Consider the following 15,173-nt stretch of genomic DNA (forward strand, 5'->3'; position numbering starts at 1 on the left):
GAGTTTTTACAAAGCAGTTACTTATATAGAGCTGAAAAATCATTATAAATTCTATCTTTACTTCCATTTATCTTTATATATTTTATTTTTCACATTAAAAATGTGCAAATAGATAAAATTGATTAACATATACATTATTTATTTCTTTTATATGACGATTCTTTGTTTTTGCTTCCTTGTACATATTTCTTCTTTTTTTTTGTTCATTATTATATAGATGTTAAAATTGATTATTGTATTCTTTGAGAAGTTGAGAAAATGTTTATAATATGGGGAATACTGATAATGAACACTATAAAGTGAAGTATGAGCAAAAATTTTCAATAAGTATACTTTTTTTACTGCATTTAATAATGTGGCGCATGAAAATATACTTTTAAGCCGGATGAGTTTAGCTTTGCATATCTTTAGAGTTAAGACAAAATGTTAATGCTTCACTCAAAGTTGTTAATGGCTTTGCTGTGTATAATACTCAAGGTTTTTTTCACTTCAGGTCTACACTGCTAAGAGTAGTCTTTATCATCTAAAACTTTTTTTGTACTTTATTATTTATTGGACATAAAAGACTTTTCATTCTTCTAAAGGAATTGCCAAACATTGATAAGTTGCTTGTAAATGTCAGTTATGGATGGCCTAACATTTTCAAATTGTGTATATAGTTTGTTCTTTACAAGCATGGTTTTGTCATGTGACATGTCTGGCCATATGCTGTAGAATCCCAAGTAGCATGTCCCTAACATTTACAAACTGAAAGTAAAATTTTTCTGGAGTTCTGCCTTATATTAATTATTATGGAAACAGTATTTATCTGTCTCTGTTGAAACTTTAAGTAAAAAGATACACATTTTGTTTGATATTGATGTTTCATTTTAATAATTTATAGACATAAAAAGTTCAGGTGTAATAAACAAAAACTATGTAAAGTGAATCTTAGAAAAATGGCAAATCTTGATGTCGATGGTATTATCAAGCAGTTGGTAGCAATACAAGACACAGGGAAACAGGTTTGTTATTTGTTGTTTAAGTTTTCTGAAAAGTTAATTTTCGTACAAGTCTTGTGGCAGTTTCATGCCATTTTTTTTTTCATCCTTTTAAAGAAGACCACCTCTATATTTAAAAGTTTATTTATCGCCATTTTAAGCGTCAAACATAAATGTGGGATGCAGTGAAAAGTTTGATATTTTGCTGAGTATGGATGTTTTTTGAGTTGATTTCTTTGCTCAGTTATTAACCTCAACCCACAAGAATCAATATTGTTTTACTAAAGTATTTTACCCAAGCAAAATGCAGCGATATCATTAGCAGAATGCTAAACACAGCACTTAGGGATAAACAAACATTTATAGATGCCCTACATAACATCTTATTCTTGTTGGGAACCTGAGGTTAGGAATTATGAAAACTTTATCAATGCATAGATATTACAAAGGTGAATTGATTAACATAAAATGTTTTGCCAAAATGACACTCGTTTGCTCGTCCCAGGCACCTTAAATTTCTGCTGTTGAAACCATAACTTGGGATCTATTTATTATTTTTCCTTAGGCTGCATTATCCGAAACTAAAATCCGATTGATCTGTGCTGCAGTGAGAGAAGTTTTCCTGAAAGAAGCCACACTGGTTGAAGTCAAAGCACCTGTTCACATATTTGGTGATGTTCATGGACAGTTCCTAGATTTGCTCCGCCATTTTGAAAAAGTAGGATATCCAGGCCAAAAAGAAAATCAAAACTATTTATTTCTTGGAGATTACGTAGACAGGTATAGGAATCTTCTCACGTGCTTTTGTATATATTGTTGTGCAATTTTTCATCTATTGTTGTAGTGTATTGTATACAAGAGGACCTCCAATGCTAAAAGATTTTGTGACATATTGTCATATAAATATATATCTCTTCAAAACCCTGTTCATTCACTGAAAAAGAATTAATTACTTAAATCTCTTTATGAAAATCAAATTGTAACTGGAACACAACGATGTACATAACATACAAGATATATGTAAGATGGACAGTGCCCTTTGGATTTTATAAAATCCAAAGGGCAAACCGTCCGTCTAACATATTTCTTGTATGTTATGTCCATAACATACAAGATTTTGATGATATTTAGGCTAAAACCTAGATATCATTAAAACGAACATAAAAGCTGTCTATCCATAATGCTAGGTGTTATCTCAATCCAACATTAGGCACATTTCTACTTTGGATATATTGTGCTGAAAGTTTCTTCCTCTGTATATTGTAGAGGTCAACAGTCACTGGAAACAATATGTTTGCTACTTTGTTACAAGATTAAATATCCGAAGAATATGTTTCTGCTTCGTGGCAATCATGAGTGTGCAAGCATTAACAGGTTTGGCCTGAACTTTATTTATTAAATAGACAATTAAAACAGTTAAATAAACAATTAAAAAAACAATTAAGTAGAAAATCTTTAAGTTTCCATTGACATAATCTATTTAATAATAGCGGTGTCTTTGTTCTGTGTCCCCTGCAGAGTAATAATTTCCGGATAGGCAATCCCATAGCTTTTCCACAAATTAACAAGTATTTTATAATTATATTATAATACCTGCTTTTAGTCTGTCAGCAAATAAAGGCGTATTTTCTTGGTTTTTCCATGCGCTATGACTAGTTATGAAAAATAGCCAAAGAAGACATGCCTAAGCGTTTTGAGCATAATTGTATTTTTTTATTCAATATTATACTTCCTTGTTTTCCTGAAGACACACAATACATCATTATACCAAATATAGCACTACTTTTTTACAAACGATTTCTGTGATAAAGTGTTTTCATTAACTTATCAGGAGTAGAACATAAACTTGTAATTCTGATGGGCAAAAATTTGTCAGCAAATGTGTTAGAATTGAGTTGTGTTTCGTTGCTTTTCTACTTGAAAGCCTGGTAGGCTATTAAAGGCGAGCCATTTATCTTTAGATTAAATCAATGACCTTTTTTTGTAACTGGCAAAACTTTGTCAGACAAACATAAAATGTGTATAGTGCACAATGCTCCATTTACAATTACTAAACCCACTTGAATCCTCCCTTGCTTTGCAGCTACCATTTCTAGGAGACAGAAAGATGAACTGCAAGCATTATAATATAGATTACTTTAATGGGATAAATTTTCGCGGGGATTATATTTCATGCATTTTGCGGATTTGGGTACTATTCGCGAAAATACATCCCTTCAAAAATTTGGAAACAGGCCATCCGCGAAAATTTGTCCGAGCGAAAATTTTGAAAAATTGCTCGATCCGCGAAATTTTAAATTTTTCTTTTTCTTTTTTTTTAAAGTCTGAGGCTTCCTTTTTTGTAGGCCTAATTTTTCAACCGAGTACTGAAGATGAATCAGTTCCCAGCCTTTAATGCAGATGATTAACCGAATTTGAGTTCTCTTTCCAAGCTTACGGATGAACAATTGAAAGTTCCTTACACCCCACGAAGTGAAATAGTAGTAGTGGATGTAACGGATGAAGAATCAGCCTTTTTTGAATTCAATTCGAATTTCGTTTCGTTTTTTATCTAGTTGTGTTTATTCTACCTGACGTTATAGTTGTGTTGAAAGAGCTTTGAACTAAAATGCAAATTACACTTTGTCTCGGTCGGTGTAGAAACGACCGGTGTAACGAGAGTTGATGAGACAGTGCCATTCGGCCCCGAACCCTTTTGACAACTTATTTTACATTTTTTTTAAATTGCTATTATGACCTCATCCGCGAATTTAAGTCCCCGCAAAGAATTAGAACATCCCTTATCCGCGAAATTAAGTTCCCGCGAAATGCTAAAATTTATTCCATTAAAGTTTTCGTTAACCTGTGAATTAATTTATGGGTTTGACTTTCCTATATATATCGCATTTGGTTATTTCTTTTATCCGTAGCAGAGACAGACAGAAGACGGCTATTATTAATATAATACAAGATGCAAAGTCTTTAAATGACATGTTCATGTGAACGTATGTTAATACTTTAAAGAAACATATACATGGTTGTTCAGCGTATATATTTTTATGGTAATTTTTATGGTAAGATGCAAATTCATAATCGAAATACATCGCATGCTAAATTAAAAATAAACAAACAAAAAATTACTATACGTCTTAATCAAATTTTTTTGGACCTGTTCATTGTAAAAATAAATGCCATAAAATTTTATTCTGTTCAGAATTGTAAAAAAGGTATAGCATTTTGGAAATTATAGATGGTGAAAGGGAAAATACAATACGGTGTTTATGGCCAAAAGCTTTCCTGTCACCTATTTTTTGTCGGTACATTACTGTTTTCCGGATTTTTTTAACAACTTTTGCCTTTTTTAACACCTTCTTTAGACAAGTTGTCAGCTTTATTTAGTCGTGTAACAAATTAAGTAGCAAATTTGTTTATTTTTATCGTGTTATTCATGTCCTTTTTCTGAAATAATCACGCCAAATTTTCTTCAGTAAAGACAGCTCGAAATAATAAATAGAAATTCACCTGCTTTATTTTTATTACTAACAAAATAACGTGCATTGAAATAGTAAAAAAAGAATGTAACCATCTCGCTGAGTTCATCTACAAAGGTATAAATAGTATAAATTCGTATATAAAAAATTCGTATGCAATTCATATAACAGTTCCATATAAATTTTTTATGGCTCTTAAAGTTTATTACACACATTTCATTTTAAATACATGAATCAAATTCATATAAAAGTTTTCTAATTTCATGTGACTCTTAAATTAGTTTTTGACAAATTTAAAGCAAGTTGATGTCAAATAAGTAATTAGTTTAAGCTTCGTACGATCGTGTTATGACTACTTAGAACAAAGTTCGTATGAAAATTCGTTTTGGCATATTTGTAATTTTGTTACAAAAATTGTGAGAAAATTGTAAAAAAAAATTATAACAATAGACTATTCCCGAATTTATTTTCTTTGATGTGCCGCTACTTCATTTCAAAAATTTTAGAGAAAATGATTAGAAATTTGACCAAGTCTGAAGTTTTTAAATTCCTACCACAAATAAATAACCTGTTACAATATTTGTTCAATTACGTTATGTTTACGCTAGGATGATAGATTCTCTTCCCTCCTAGTTTTAAGCTCATAAAAAAGTCAAAAATTAAGAAGCAATTGACTCTGACTCTTCACCAGAACAGCCTTCCTTAAGCTGCAATCAGTTCATCTTTTCACGCATGTTAAATTAGCTGTATTAATTTGAAGTTTTGCAGGGCATAAAATTCGAGAAAGGTCTATTTGTATTGGCAAATTCTATTATAATTCGCAGGACATTTCCTAAAACAATCATACGGAAATACCCGTACACGTCTGTCTGTCACTAGTATATATATATATTGATACTAATTTGTATTTCGTAATAACATTTCGTAACAATTTTTATGAAAATCGTGAAAACTTTTGTATGTGATATAAGTAATAATAAAAATCCGTAACATGTGACTGACAATGATATAATTCTTAGAGAAAGTTGATTGAACGCTCATAGTAGTTATCTCAATCTCATTGCATTTCTTATACTCACACTTTGTCAATTCGAAATGTTAACTCAAATACCTGATTGATTCGAAGTAAACAATTAAATAATTCTGGCTCGGAAATGTTAATGATATCAATAGTGAAGCCATCCACGTCGAAATAATACTCTAAAAACTTCTCGCGATATTTCAACGCCAGCATATCTGAACTTGCATTCCATGGATGAACAATGTATGTATCCTTCCTGAAAAATTGCATCATGTTCGTATCACGACAGCCTTTAAAAAGTTCCATGAATTTTTTCTTTTGTTTTGCGTAAACTTTGGAACGATTTTTATACTCAAGAATAAAAGTGCCATACACAATCTGTGACCAATTCATAAAATGCATAGAATGGATCGTTTCTTTATTCGAACAACTTTCAGCCAATGCGAAAAAAGTTTCTTTCTTTATATAGTCAGCAAGGTTGTTCCAGTCAATATGATCTGGTTGCAGCGATCGAATTTTTTTAATTGCTGTTTGGTTGTTTAACTCTACTGTCATAACATTCAAACTACATTACACTTTACCTTCTGTAATGAGTTGGATAAACGATGCCAGTTTGGATTTGTAGTATCTCTTTACACTTTCAAGAAAGCTGCCAGCGTGTTTGAAGGAGTTGCTCATACTGAAGGCAGCAAAGAAACGTTCTGGAGAAAGTAAATAAGTTTCAAACAAAGGCATTCCAAAAAACATTGTGACGTTGCCATGGCATTGTGACTGCAATTCACCAAATATTTGACCTGTCAACTGGTATCGGCATAATTCCACACGATCTTGTTTATTTAGTAGATTACCACAGGCTTTGAACGATGTATGCTCTACACAGGGCTTCTACTTTCTTTTTGCCTCCGCCAATGAAAGTTCAGTCTTCATCCAGAGTTTTATCAACTCTATCACGGGTGTTTCTTGAGTTGTTTTCATTACGCTATGACACGCAGCTTTAAACTCTTTTAATGTTGTCTCGCCCCAACCTGTCGAAAACCAAACTTCTAGTATTGAATCCAGACTAGCTCGCATTTTCATCATTTCGTAGATGACCAGTGAACGTGCTACACAGATCTCTGATTGGTCAAATCCATGATATTTCAATTTGTCACCATTCCCTGAAAATCTTTCCATCATAATCTGAAGGAGATCCACATAGCCAATAAAAACATATGTCTTTCCAAACTCGAAGGATGTTTCCTTGATTTGTGTATTTCGAAATATTTGAAAGCGTTGTTTTATGTAATTTTTTGGGAAACGACTCTTCTATATATCGCCAGGCGTCGGGTCACTTTGTAGGAAATTCATTAACTGATCAGAATGATCAGCATACCTATTAATAAAGATACTCGCGTCCCATGGCACAATATCCAACAAATGCTCTTGTAGCTACACTATAAAACTTAAATGCTTCTTCTAATATTCCAACATGCTCTTTTTCCTAAAGATATACATGTTGATATTCCTGATGGAAATTTGGGATATCAAGATATACACCTGTTCCAATAAGTCAAGCATGTATTTTAACACTTCTGTCATTCCCTTCGTTTGAAGACGACTGAGTGGATTTGGGTTGTTAAGTTCATACAACATTTTTTCTGCACTTGTATCAACTTTATTTTCACCCATTGTGCTACATTTTATTTTATGTTCTTTCCAGTCAGTGACTTGGCATTTCTTACTGCAATACAATCGCTCTCTGCAGCGACCGCAGTGATATTTTGCTTCTTTTCTCGTGCAGCTGTGACAAGGAGACATTTCTGATTCTGGTGATCTAGAGAGAAAGTTGCAATATAAATTTTATCCAAGGTTAATCGCAGGTGAAATTGAAGTTATAGCGCTCGCCAAGTCGAAATTTTTACTAATGGTTAGTTCTATAGAGAAAGCTCAAGTACATATTTAGCAGGGGAGCTAAAATTTTCACTTGGCGAGAACATTTACGATCACAACTCAGCACAGTTATTGTACACATTCGTTAACTCGCAAGAGATCGGAAAATATTTTCGAACAAACCAATAGTCGAATTAAGCAGCAGTAAATAGATAAGTTTACTAAAACCAGGGGGAAAGAAATTTGTTCGAAATAACAGATTAAATTTAAATTAAAGGCACACGAAATGTAGCGGAAGTTTGCTGTAGCTACAGCCCCATACATAATATAACGCGGGCCAAATTTCAAAAATTGTCCCCATAAGAAGCAAAGAACGCCTTTTTTATCTATGTCACACGAGTTTCAAACTTGTAGAATTCGTCAATGTTTATTGCAAGCCAAAGGTAAAATTCCACTCAAAAGCAAAATGTATCGAAACGAAAAGAATAATACTTTAATTTTATTGGCTATTCTGGTAATTCTTTTTTTATATATATATATTAACTTTCTTGTTCGCTTTGGATTGGAACAGATTAAAACGAAACTGACGCGCCAGAACCGACTTGACCCGTGGGTTCCAAAGTAAATTTCCTTTTTAAAAATGTTTTTAAGACGAGTTTATCGACATCTTTATTTAAATTTTCTCTGTGGAATTTTTTCTTCAATCGTAAGTAATTAACGTTTGATGCAAGAAAAATCTCACTGTTTTTTATAGCACGAGCTGTAATTTTTCATGTCGATCAAAAATAAGAAAACATTGCAGTTATTAGACAGTATTACCGATTTGGATGATTGAAATCAACATGAAATTGATTACAAACGAAAGTTGTTCCGTTAAATACACGCTTCTTCTTTCATAAAAATATGCTTTATAAGAATATCAACCTTTTTAATGAAAAACAATAGGCCTATTGTTTAGAACAATAGAAAAATAAAAATAATGACAAGACTGGGTTAAAATTTGATATTCTTATCAAAAGAGACTTTTATTTACAAATGTTTGTAATGTTCTGTAAAATCAATACAAAATTCTTAAATACACGAACACAATAAAAATTACGGGCTGATCATTGGAGAAATATAACAACGTGTTGCGGCAAAGTCAAATTTCCTAGTTAGTAGGAAAAAATTGGGTGGAAGTGTTGTTTTTTCTTTTGCTACCAACATTTTTTGTTACCTGTAAAAATTATCCTTCTGGAGAAAAAGATGCTTCGAGCAACAAAAATATATGCTGGCAACAAGTTAGTAATAAAATAGAATTGTAAATAAAAAAAATCATTTTATTTTACTTACCGAATTTCGTCATCTGTTTTCTCTTCCAAATGTTTCTCTTGTTCGTTTACATCGACACAATTCGTTTTGTGTTAAGCTTTCCAATGTTCTGTTTGACACTCTTTACTACAGTAGAAAACTAACTTGCATCGTACACAACGTTTGAAGCCTTCTTTAATTCCACAGTTCATACATAACTTCATGTTGGTAGCCATTTGATTTAAAAAGTTTTTTTGTTAAAGTCGCAACGATAATCGTTCCAAGTTTGAAGCAACAAATTGTTGCTTCAAATTTGGATCAACAAGATCAACAATCAAGAGACGTTTGATCTTGCATCTTGTGGTTTTCACAGTGTTCACATTTGACTTAACCTGTTTCTATTTATTAATTCCAAGAATTTTTTTTTATGTGTTAACAACTTTGTCTGAGGTAGGCGAGACAATTAGAATAAAGTATATTTGTAAATTGTTGGCAGGATTTTTATGCTAGCATTTTTAAAATGGCTACAGGAAACATACGATAGTTGGGAGTTTGCGAAAAAAGAAAAACGGGGAATTTAGGAAAGGCCGTTGTCAATAACTTTTCATATAAGCTCGTCATATGAAAAACACTCCAAAAATTGATTACGAAATATTAATCGAAAGGGACAGCGTAAAAAAATGAAAAACAAATGAGGCTATTTTTACACTGCAAAAGTTAATAACAAATGTGCTTTGATTTTATCAAAATATCTGACGTTATACCTACAACCTCAATATAATTCTTTCGAGTGGAAGAGAGAACACTACCTTGCTTTTGAGGGTTTTACCCTGATCTGCGCGTGTGCATTAAAAAAATAATATTTTCTTCGCCGTAAATGACTCCGTGCTTGTTTAGTAAGGTAACTAATGTTACATGTAGGACGCAATTTCTATGAGGGTATCTAATACATAATTAGACATACCAACTTTATATGAAAAGTGTCAAAACTGGGCCTCTGGAGAAATCCTCAAATTCATCTTAAATTTATGTTGACTTGAAAAGTTGATCGTTTGTTGCTAATAATAAAGCTCTATAAATGCGTTCATGATCAATCGATCCAATATGGGCAACTGCACGCTATTCTTGTATGTGAAAAAAGAAGATAACAAAACAATTCTCATTAACTTGAGTGACAATTGCAAAATATTCTGGATTGTTTTTGTTATAATGACGATATTCAGACTTGGTTGTTTTTTAGTTTTAAAAACAATGATTTTAGCCTGAAGCTGTTTTTATTTTGTTCTTATTTTTTAGCAAAGGCTCATGTTCTTACAGAATCTTTGCTATAAAAAAGCGTAACCCTTTTCCTATCAAAGCAATATACAAGTTGACTTTTTTTCTTTATTGCACCTCATAAAATGTGGTGTATCGTTGGTATTGTTTGGGATAGCAGACAGATCCACAGAATGTCTGCAAGTTCTGGAACCATTTTTATTGATTTTAATGCAGACGATTGTTCTTGAACAACTTTTTGAGTAGAAATTTTACTTCACAATGAAAACAGTGTTGGTAGTAAATAGTTTTTCTTTGTTTTTTAAGGATATACGGTTTTTACGACGAATGCAAACGACGATTCAACATTAAATTATGGAAGACATTCACAGATTGTTTTAATTGTCTACCAATTGGTAAGTGACGCCAGCATTTTTTTGTGGTTGTGCAAACTTGGACTGTTATTATTCTGCAATTTTATTCATTCATTCATTCATTCATTCATTCATTTATTCTATTGTACATTCATTAATTTATTCCTCCGTTCATGCATGCATTCGTTCATTCATTCATTCATTCATTCATTCATTCATTTACTCACTCACTCATTCATTCATTCTTTCATTCATTCATTTATTCATTCATTCATTCTTTCATCAATCTATATATCCCTGCGTTGTTTTGTTTCACTGTTTACAATTTGTTTTCTCATTAATAGCTGGTATTGTGGAGTCGACAATATTTTGTGTTCATGGCGGCTTATCACCAAACTTTACCGACTTGAAACAGGTCAGTATCATTTTTAGTGTCCAACTCTTTTCTTTTCTGTTAAATCTTTAAACAGGCGAACTTTATCAGCTTACAATATAACACTTCATAAAGTTGTTTTTGTGAAGTGTTATAAGTGTTATGTGGATTCTATAGATTTCCAACCTTGTGCGACCAATGGATATACCAGACTATGGATTGGCAGCAGATCTGTTATGGTCCGATCCCGACGAGGTACTTTCAGATTAACCTACCCAGATTTTAGTTTTATTTTGTGATGACATGAAAAAAAAAAAAAAATTCCTTTAGTTTTAAACCCGCCTAAAAATCCTCTAGTATTCCTCCCCACAACCCTCACCCCCTCTTTCACCCCACCCTACCCCACCACGCCCTGTACAATACATTTTATCCCGACTACGCACTGACCTGTAGAAGCAACTGCTTCCTTTATTTATTTTAACACGAAATTTATCTTTAGGATATCACAGGTTGGGGCGAGAACGACCGTGGTGTATCATGGACGTTTGGTGGTGACATCATCCAATCGTTTTTGCGTCAAAATAATTTAAGCTTGGTAGCGCGTGCGCATCAGGTTAGTTTTAGCTCTCAATACAATAATTTTACCTTAAACTATTTTTTACCATAAGTAAAAACTCTTACCTTACATCGTCAGGTATACAAAACCTGACAGTGTAAGAGTACTTTACGAAACGCTTTGCATCATATCGCACATTATAAATGTTCTTAATAAATATTACCATGGTGGAGAAGACAATTTTAAAGAGGTTATAGTATTGTTGTGTGGTGGACTAAATTAATCATTAATCTAAATGGTTAAGCCTCGTTTTTGAATAGAACAAGAAGCCCTGCGGCTTAAAGATTTCCGCCATTATCAATAATCTGAAAAAGTACTGAACTTTGAAGAGGACTGGGTAATATGGAGTAACAAAATCATTGAATATTTTAAAATTTTAAAATTCAATTTTTGATTATTATTATTGTAACTGTAAATCATAGCTAACTTAACTTACATACACTTCGTTTCTCTATAAGAACAATTTTAAAAGAAAAATAATAAAACCTGAAAATTGATGAACAATAAAAACAAAATAAAAACAACGACAAGGCTGAAAATTTATCTATTTTCTCTTTTTGTCTAGTATTGTTCATTGGATAGTAAAACAGTTTGTTGCACTGTTAGGATTCTTATTGGCTTAAAACTCATTTTAGCCTCGTTCTCAGAAAAATATCTGTCAAAACGAGAATTTAGGCTGGATAAGTTTTAGGCGTCCAGGCTCTGGGCTGTCTCTATCTATCTATCTCTCTATCTTCCCAGCCGATTTTAAAGATTCCGCCTTCGCCGGCGGAAGTCAATTAAAATAAGATTCAACTTCTAATTAAATGTAATGTAATAAATATGTTTATTTCTATAGTATTTTTTTCTCTCTATTTCATGTGTTTATATGCATTACAACTTTAGGTAGTAGAAGATGGGTATCAATTTTTCCAGAAGAGAAAAGTAGGTCAATTTTTAATTTTTGTTTAAGTCTGATTTTAATAATATGTTGCAAGTTTCCATTCGTCACCGACTGATGGCCTTATGATAGAGACTGTATTTCTAATACTGGCGACCTGCCAACCTTATCTCAACCTTATCGCAAAATCGGTTTTTTTCTTAATTTTTCAATAAGGATTAAATTTCGCGGAAATGGCAAAAATTGGCTAACATCGCGAAAAAATTAACCTCGCAAAAATCAATCACTTAATGTACTTGTAATCGTGGTTGATATTTATATATTTTTTGACACACAAAAACAGCCACCGAAATATATCAAATTTATTTTATTTTCGCCTATTTTTTGCATAATTTTGTATGTTTTTAGCTAGTGACATTGTTCAGCGCACCAAACTATTGTGGAGAGTTTGACAACGCTGGAGCAGTCATGTCAGTCTCTGAATCCCTGCTCTGTTCTTTTAGTATCTTAAAGGTATGAATTCTTTTGAGTCTGTAATGCTAATGAGTAGGCGTAGACTGTTGTATTTTTAACGAATATTTAGAACTCATTTTAATACATGTGGAAATAAAAGGAAAATATATTATTTAAAGAAGAAAAAAAGCATGCATAATATCGAAACGTTCAAGTTATAACTAAAAACTTTAAAAAAGAAGGACTTTTGTATCCACCGTGTAGATATTTTGTCTCTCGGCATCATCGAAAACGGTTTTTTTAAAGCTTGGAAAATTACTTTAAAAAAAGATTGCGTCACTCTTTGCTGCGGGTAGAGGTGTTTTTTTATTGACTAAAATGGAAAAAACTTGGTGTTTTTCTAAGTAAGTTTAGCGATTTAAAAAACAAAAACAGATTTCATCCGAAAGAGCCCTCATTCTTACATTTTAAAAATTAAAAAAAAAATTTCTTTTGCTTGTAGCTATTGCGCCTAGCATTGAGTACTTTTTTTTCGAGTACCAAGTGTCAAATTTTCGCTTGATTGTGCCCTAACTTATCGGCAGAAATGGACCGAAATGGACAAACCATTTTCGAAACGAGCTATGATATTCAGGTTGTGTTTGGTGAAAACAGAAATTTGCGGCTAAATTTTAAACAAAACAAAATGTCTCAAGAACGTCTTAGGTTGTTTTTTATTCGCTTAAGTGGTGTACTTCAAATATTCATGTCCCACAAGTCAAAGTAACTTTCGTTGCCGTACTATTTGTCCTAATATTTCACCTTTCACTAAATTGAAAAAAAAGATTTAACGGATGTAGAACAGTTTACACATTCTTTTGATTGATAGATTTTGATTGATTGATTGATTTGTTTTGTTTTGTTTTAGCCCAACACTGTACTGGAAATCGAAGAAAAATTTAAAGATAAAAAATGATGCAAATTTATCTGAAAGCTTCAACGTAGTATACTTTGCATATCTATAATATAGTTTTATTTTTTTTATATATATTATTTTATTATGTAGTATATATTTTTGTTGTTATGTTCTTAACACGGTTCATTTTTTTTATACGTTGACTGTTGTTCTTTACAAAAATTTTTTGTTTGAAAATGTGTTTGAGAAATTTAATGCGCTACTAAAAATTTTTCTTTAGTAGCTGAAGCCTATTCGTACTCATTTTCTCGCATGCAGCAAAAAAGTTTGTTGGTTTTCAAAATTTAGTACAGAAATTACGCGAATACTGTAGCATTTTTTACCAAGATAGAAAAATGAAAGAGTAATTTAAACTTGGGCGAAAATTGTTACGCGCGAAAATAAGGACGAATAGGTGTGTCAAACATTTTGACGCAAATCATTTAGATCGTAATTGTCTTTTATGTTTTAAGACAAAGGAGAAGAGCACAACAACGCCTATTAGCACTCCAGCAGAGGTCTTGAATTTGCGAGATTTTTAAAAAAACTTCGTAAACAAGGTTTTAAAATTTAAAAAGATGTGGCTACTTAAGACGTTGTGTGTACCACCCAATCAGTAATATGTGAGCGAGGTTATTCTTGAACAAAGTCCGCATTATTATCGTCAAATCAACTCATCTCGTAATAAATTTCTTTGTCTCGCAACAACGAGCAAATTGTGTATTTTACTGTTTGTAAACTGAGTTGAACAATTTAAATTCAAATTAGATTAGATATATTTATCAGAAAATAGAAAAGTATTTATTATATGAGAGCTTTACGATGTTTAGGGATGGTCTACACGAGGCTTGGTAGGCTGTTATTTTGACAGCGCGAAATCTAAGCGGTTATAGAAGGGTTTACATGTTGGGGAATATACAACGAAATTTCTGTATGAATTATTTCGCCTGGTGTATACCCCCCTTGTCACTCAGTATATCAGTTCCGACGCTTCTGCGAAGAGATGTAATTTTATTGTCAATTTTTAGTCTGTTATGTTTCTCGTCTCTCAGCATTCAATTTTTCTTACAATCCTTAGTTTTATTTGTTCAATGCTATCCGAGATTTATTTTTAAACGTTCCCTTTGTTCGAGTTCATGTGTAAATTATATTGTAAGTATATATACTACATCTATCATTGTCAGAATATTTATTGACTATTTCTGTAAAAAAAAAATTAACGAAGTGTAATCTTGGTTTATCGAGTCTTAAAAAGATGGTGCTCATTCAGGATGCAAAATACACGTTTATTTATAATACACCTTTCCCGAGACTTATTCTTTTGATGTGCCACAACTTTTTCTGTTGAGTTTTATGAAAAACGGACAACAGATTTGAATTCCTTATCAAAAATGTCATAAACAAAGAAAATTTCGAAACAATGCAGCAAGTAAACAACCTGCTATTCTAATTTAAAGATTTGTGGCATGTCCAACCTCTTTTTGAAAACGAGGCGGGACATGGTAACTTGAGCATTAGAAGACTTTAACTGTGATATATTACCTTCAAAATAGCACTTTCTGTTGGCGTATCAAGTTAAACTTTTACACATAAATTAAACAAACTATGCTGAATTTAAATATGGTATTTATATTTTACAAGTTTAAAAAAAATATGACT

General features: G+C 32.0%; 1 protein-coding gene across 1 annotated transcript; it reads left to right on the plus strand.

Moving 5' to 3' along the window:
• The first annotated feature begins 483 nt into the window (after window positions 1-483).
• LOC130649405 (uncharacterized) lies at window positions 484-14,739 on the plus strand. The gene is made up of 10 exons (XM_057455675.1): window positions 484-1,004; window positions 1,546-1,760; window positions 2,247-2,354; window positions 10,212-10,300; window positions 10,603-10,673; window positions 10,809-10,886; window positions 11,131-11,244; window positions 12,133-12,171; window positions 12,536-12,640; window positions 13,488-14,739. The coding sequence occupies exons 1-10, from the start codon at window positions 939-941 to the stop codon at window positions 13,533-13,535; spliced, it is 933 nt and encodes a 310-aa protein (XP_057311658.1). The 5' UTR covers window positions 484-938; the 3' UTR covers window positions 13,536-14,739.
• Window positions 14,740-15,173: the final 434 nt, after the last annotated feature.

Source organism: Hydractinia symbiolongicarpus, chromosome 7 (assembly GCF_029227915.1).
Source record: "Hydractinia symbiolongicarpus strain clone_291-10 chromosome 7, HSymV2.1, whole genome shotgun sequence".
Classification (NCBI taxonomy): domain Eukaryota; kingdom Metazoa; phylum Cnidaria; class Hydrozoa; order Anthoathecata; family Hydractiniidae; genus Hydractinia; species Hydractinia symbiolongicarpus.

Bases quoted from the DNA above. Each gene is read 5' to 3' on its own strand.
- LOC130649405 (XM_057455675.1), top strand. From the start codon at position 939: ATGGCAAATCTTGATGTCGATGGTATTATCAAGCAGTTGGTAGCAATA. The intron at 11,245-12,132 runs GTTAGTTTTAGC...TTACAACTTTAG, and splicing joins TGGTAGCGCGTGCGCATCAG to GTAGTAGAAGATGGGTATCA. The intron at 12,172-12,535 runs GTAGGTCAATTT...GTATGTTTTTAG, and splicing joins AATTTTTCCAGAAGAGAAAA to CTAGTGACATTGTTCAGCGC.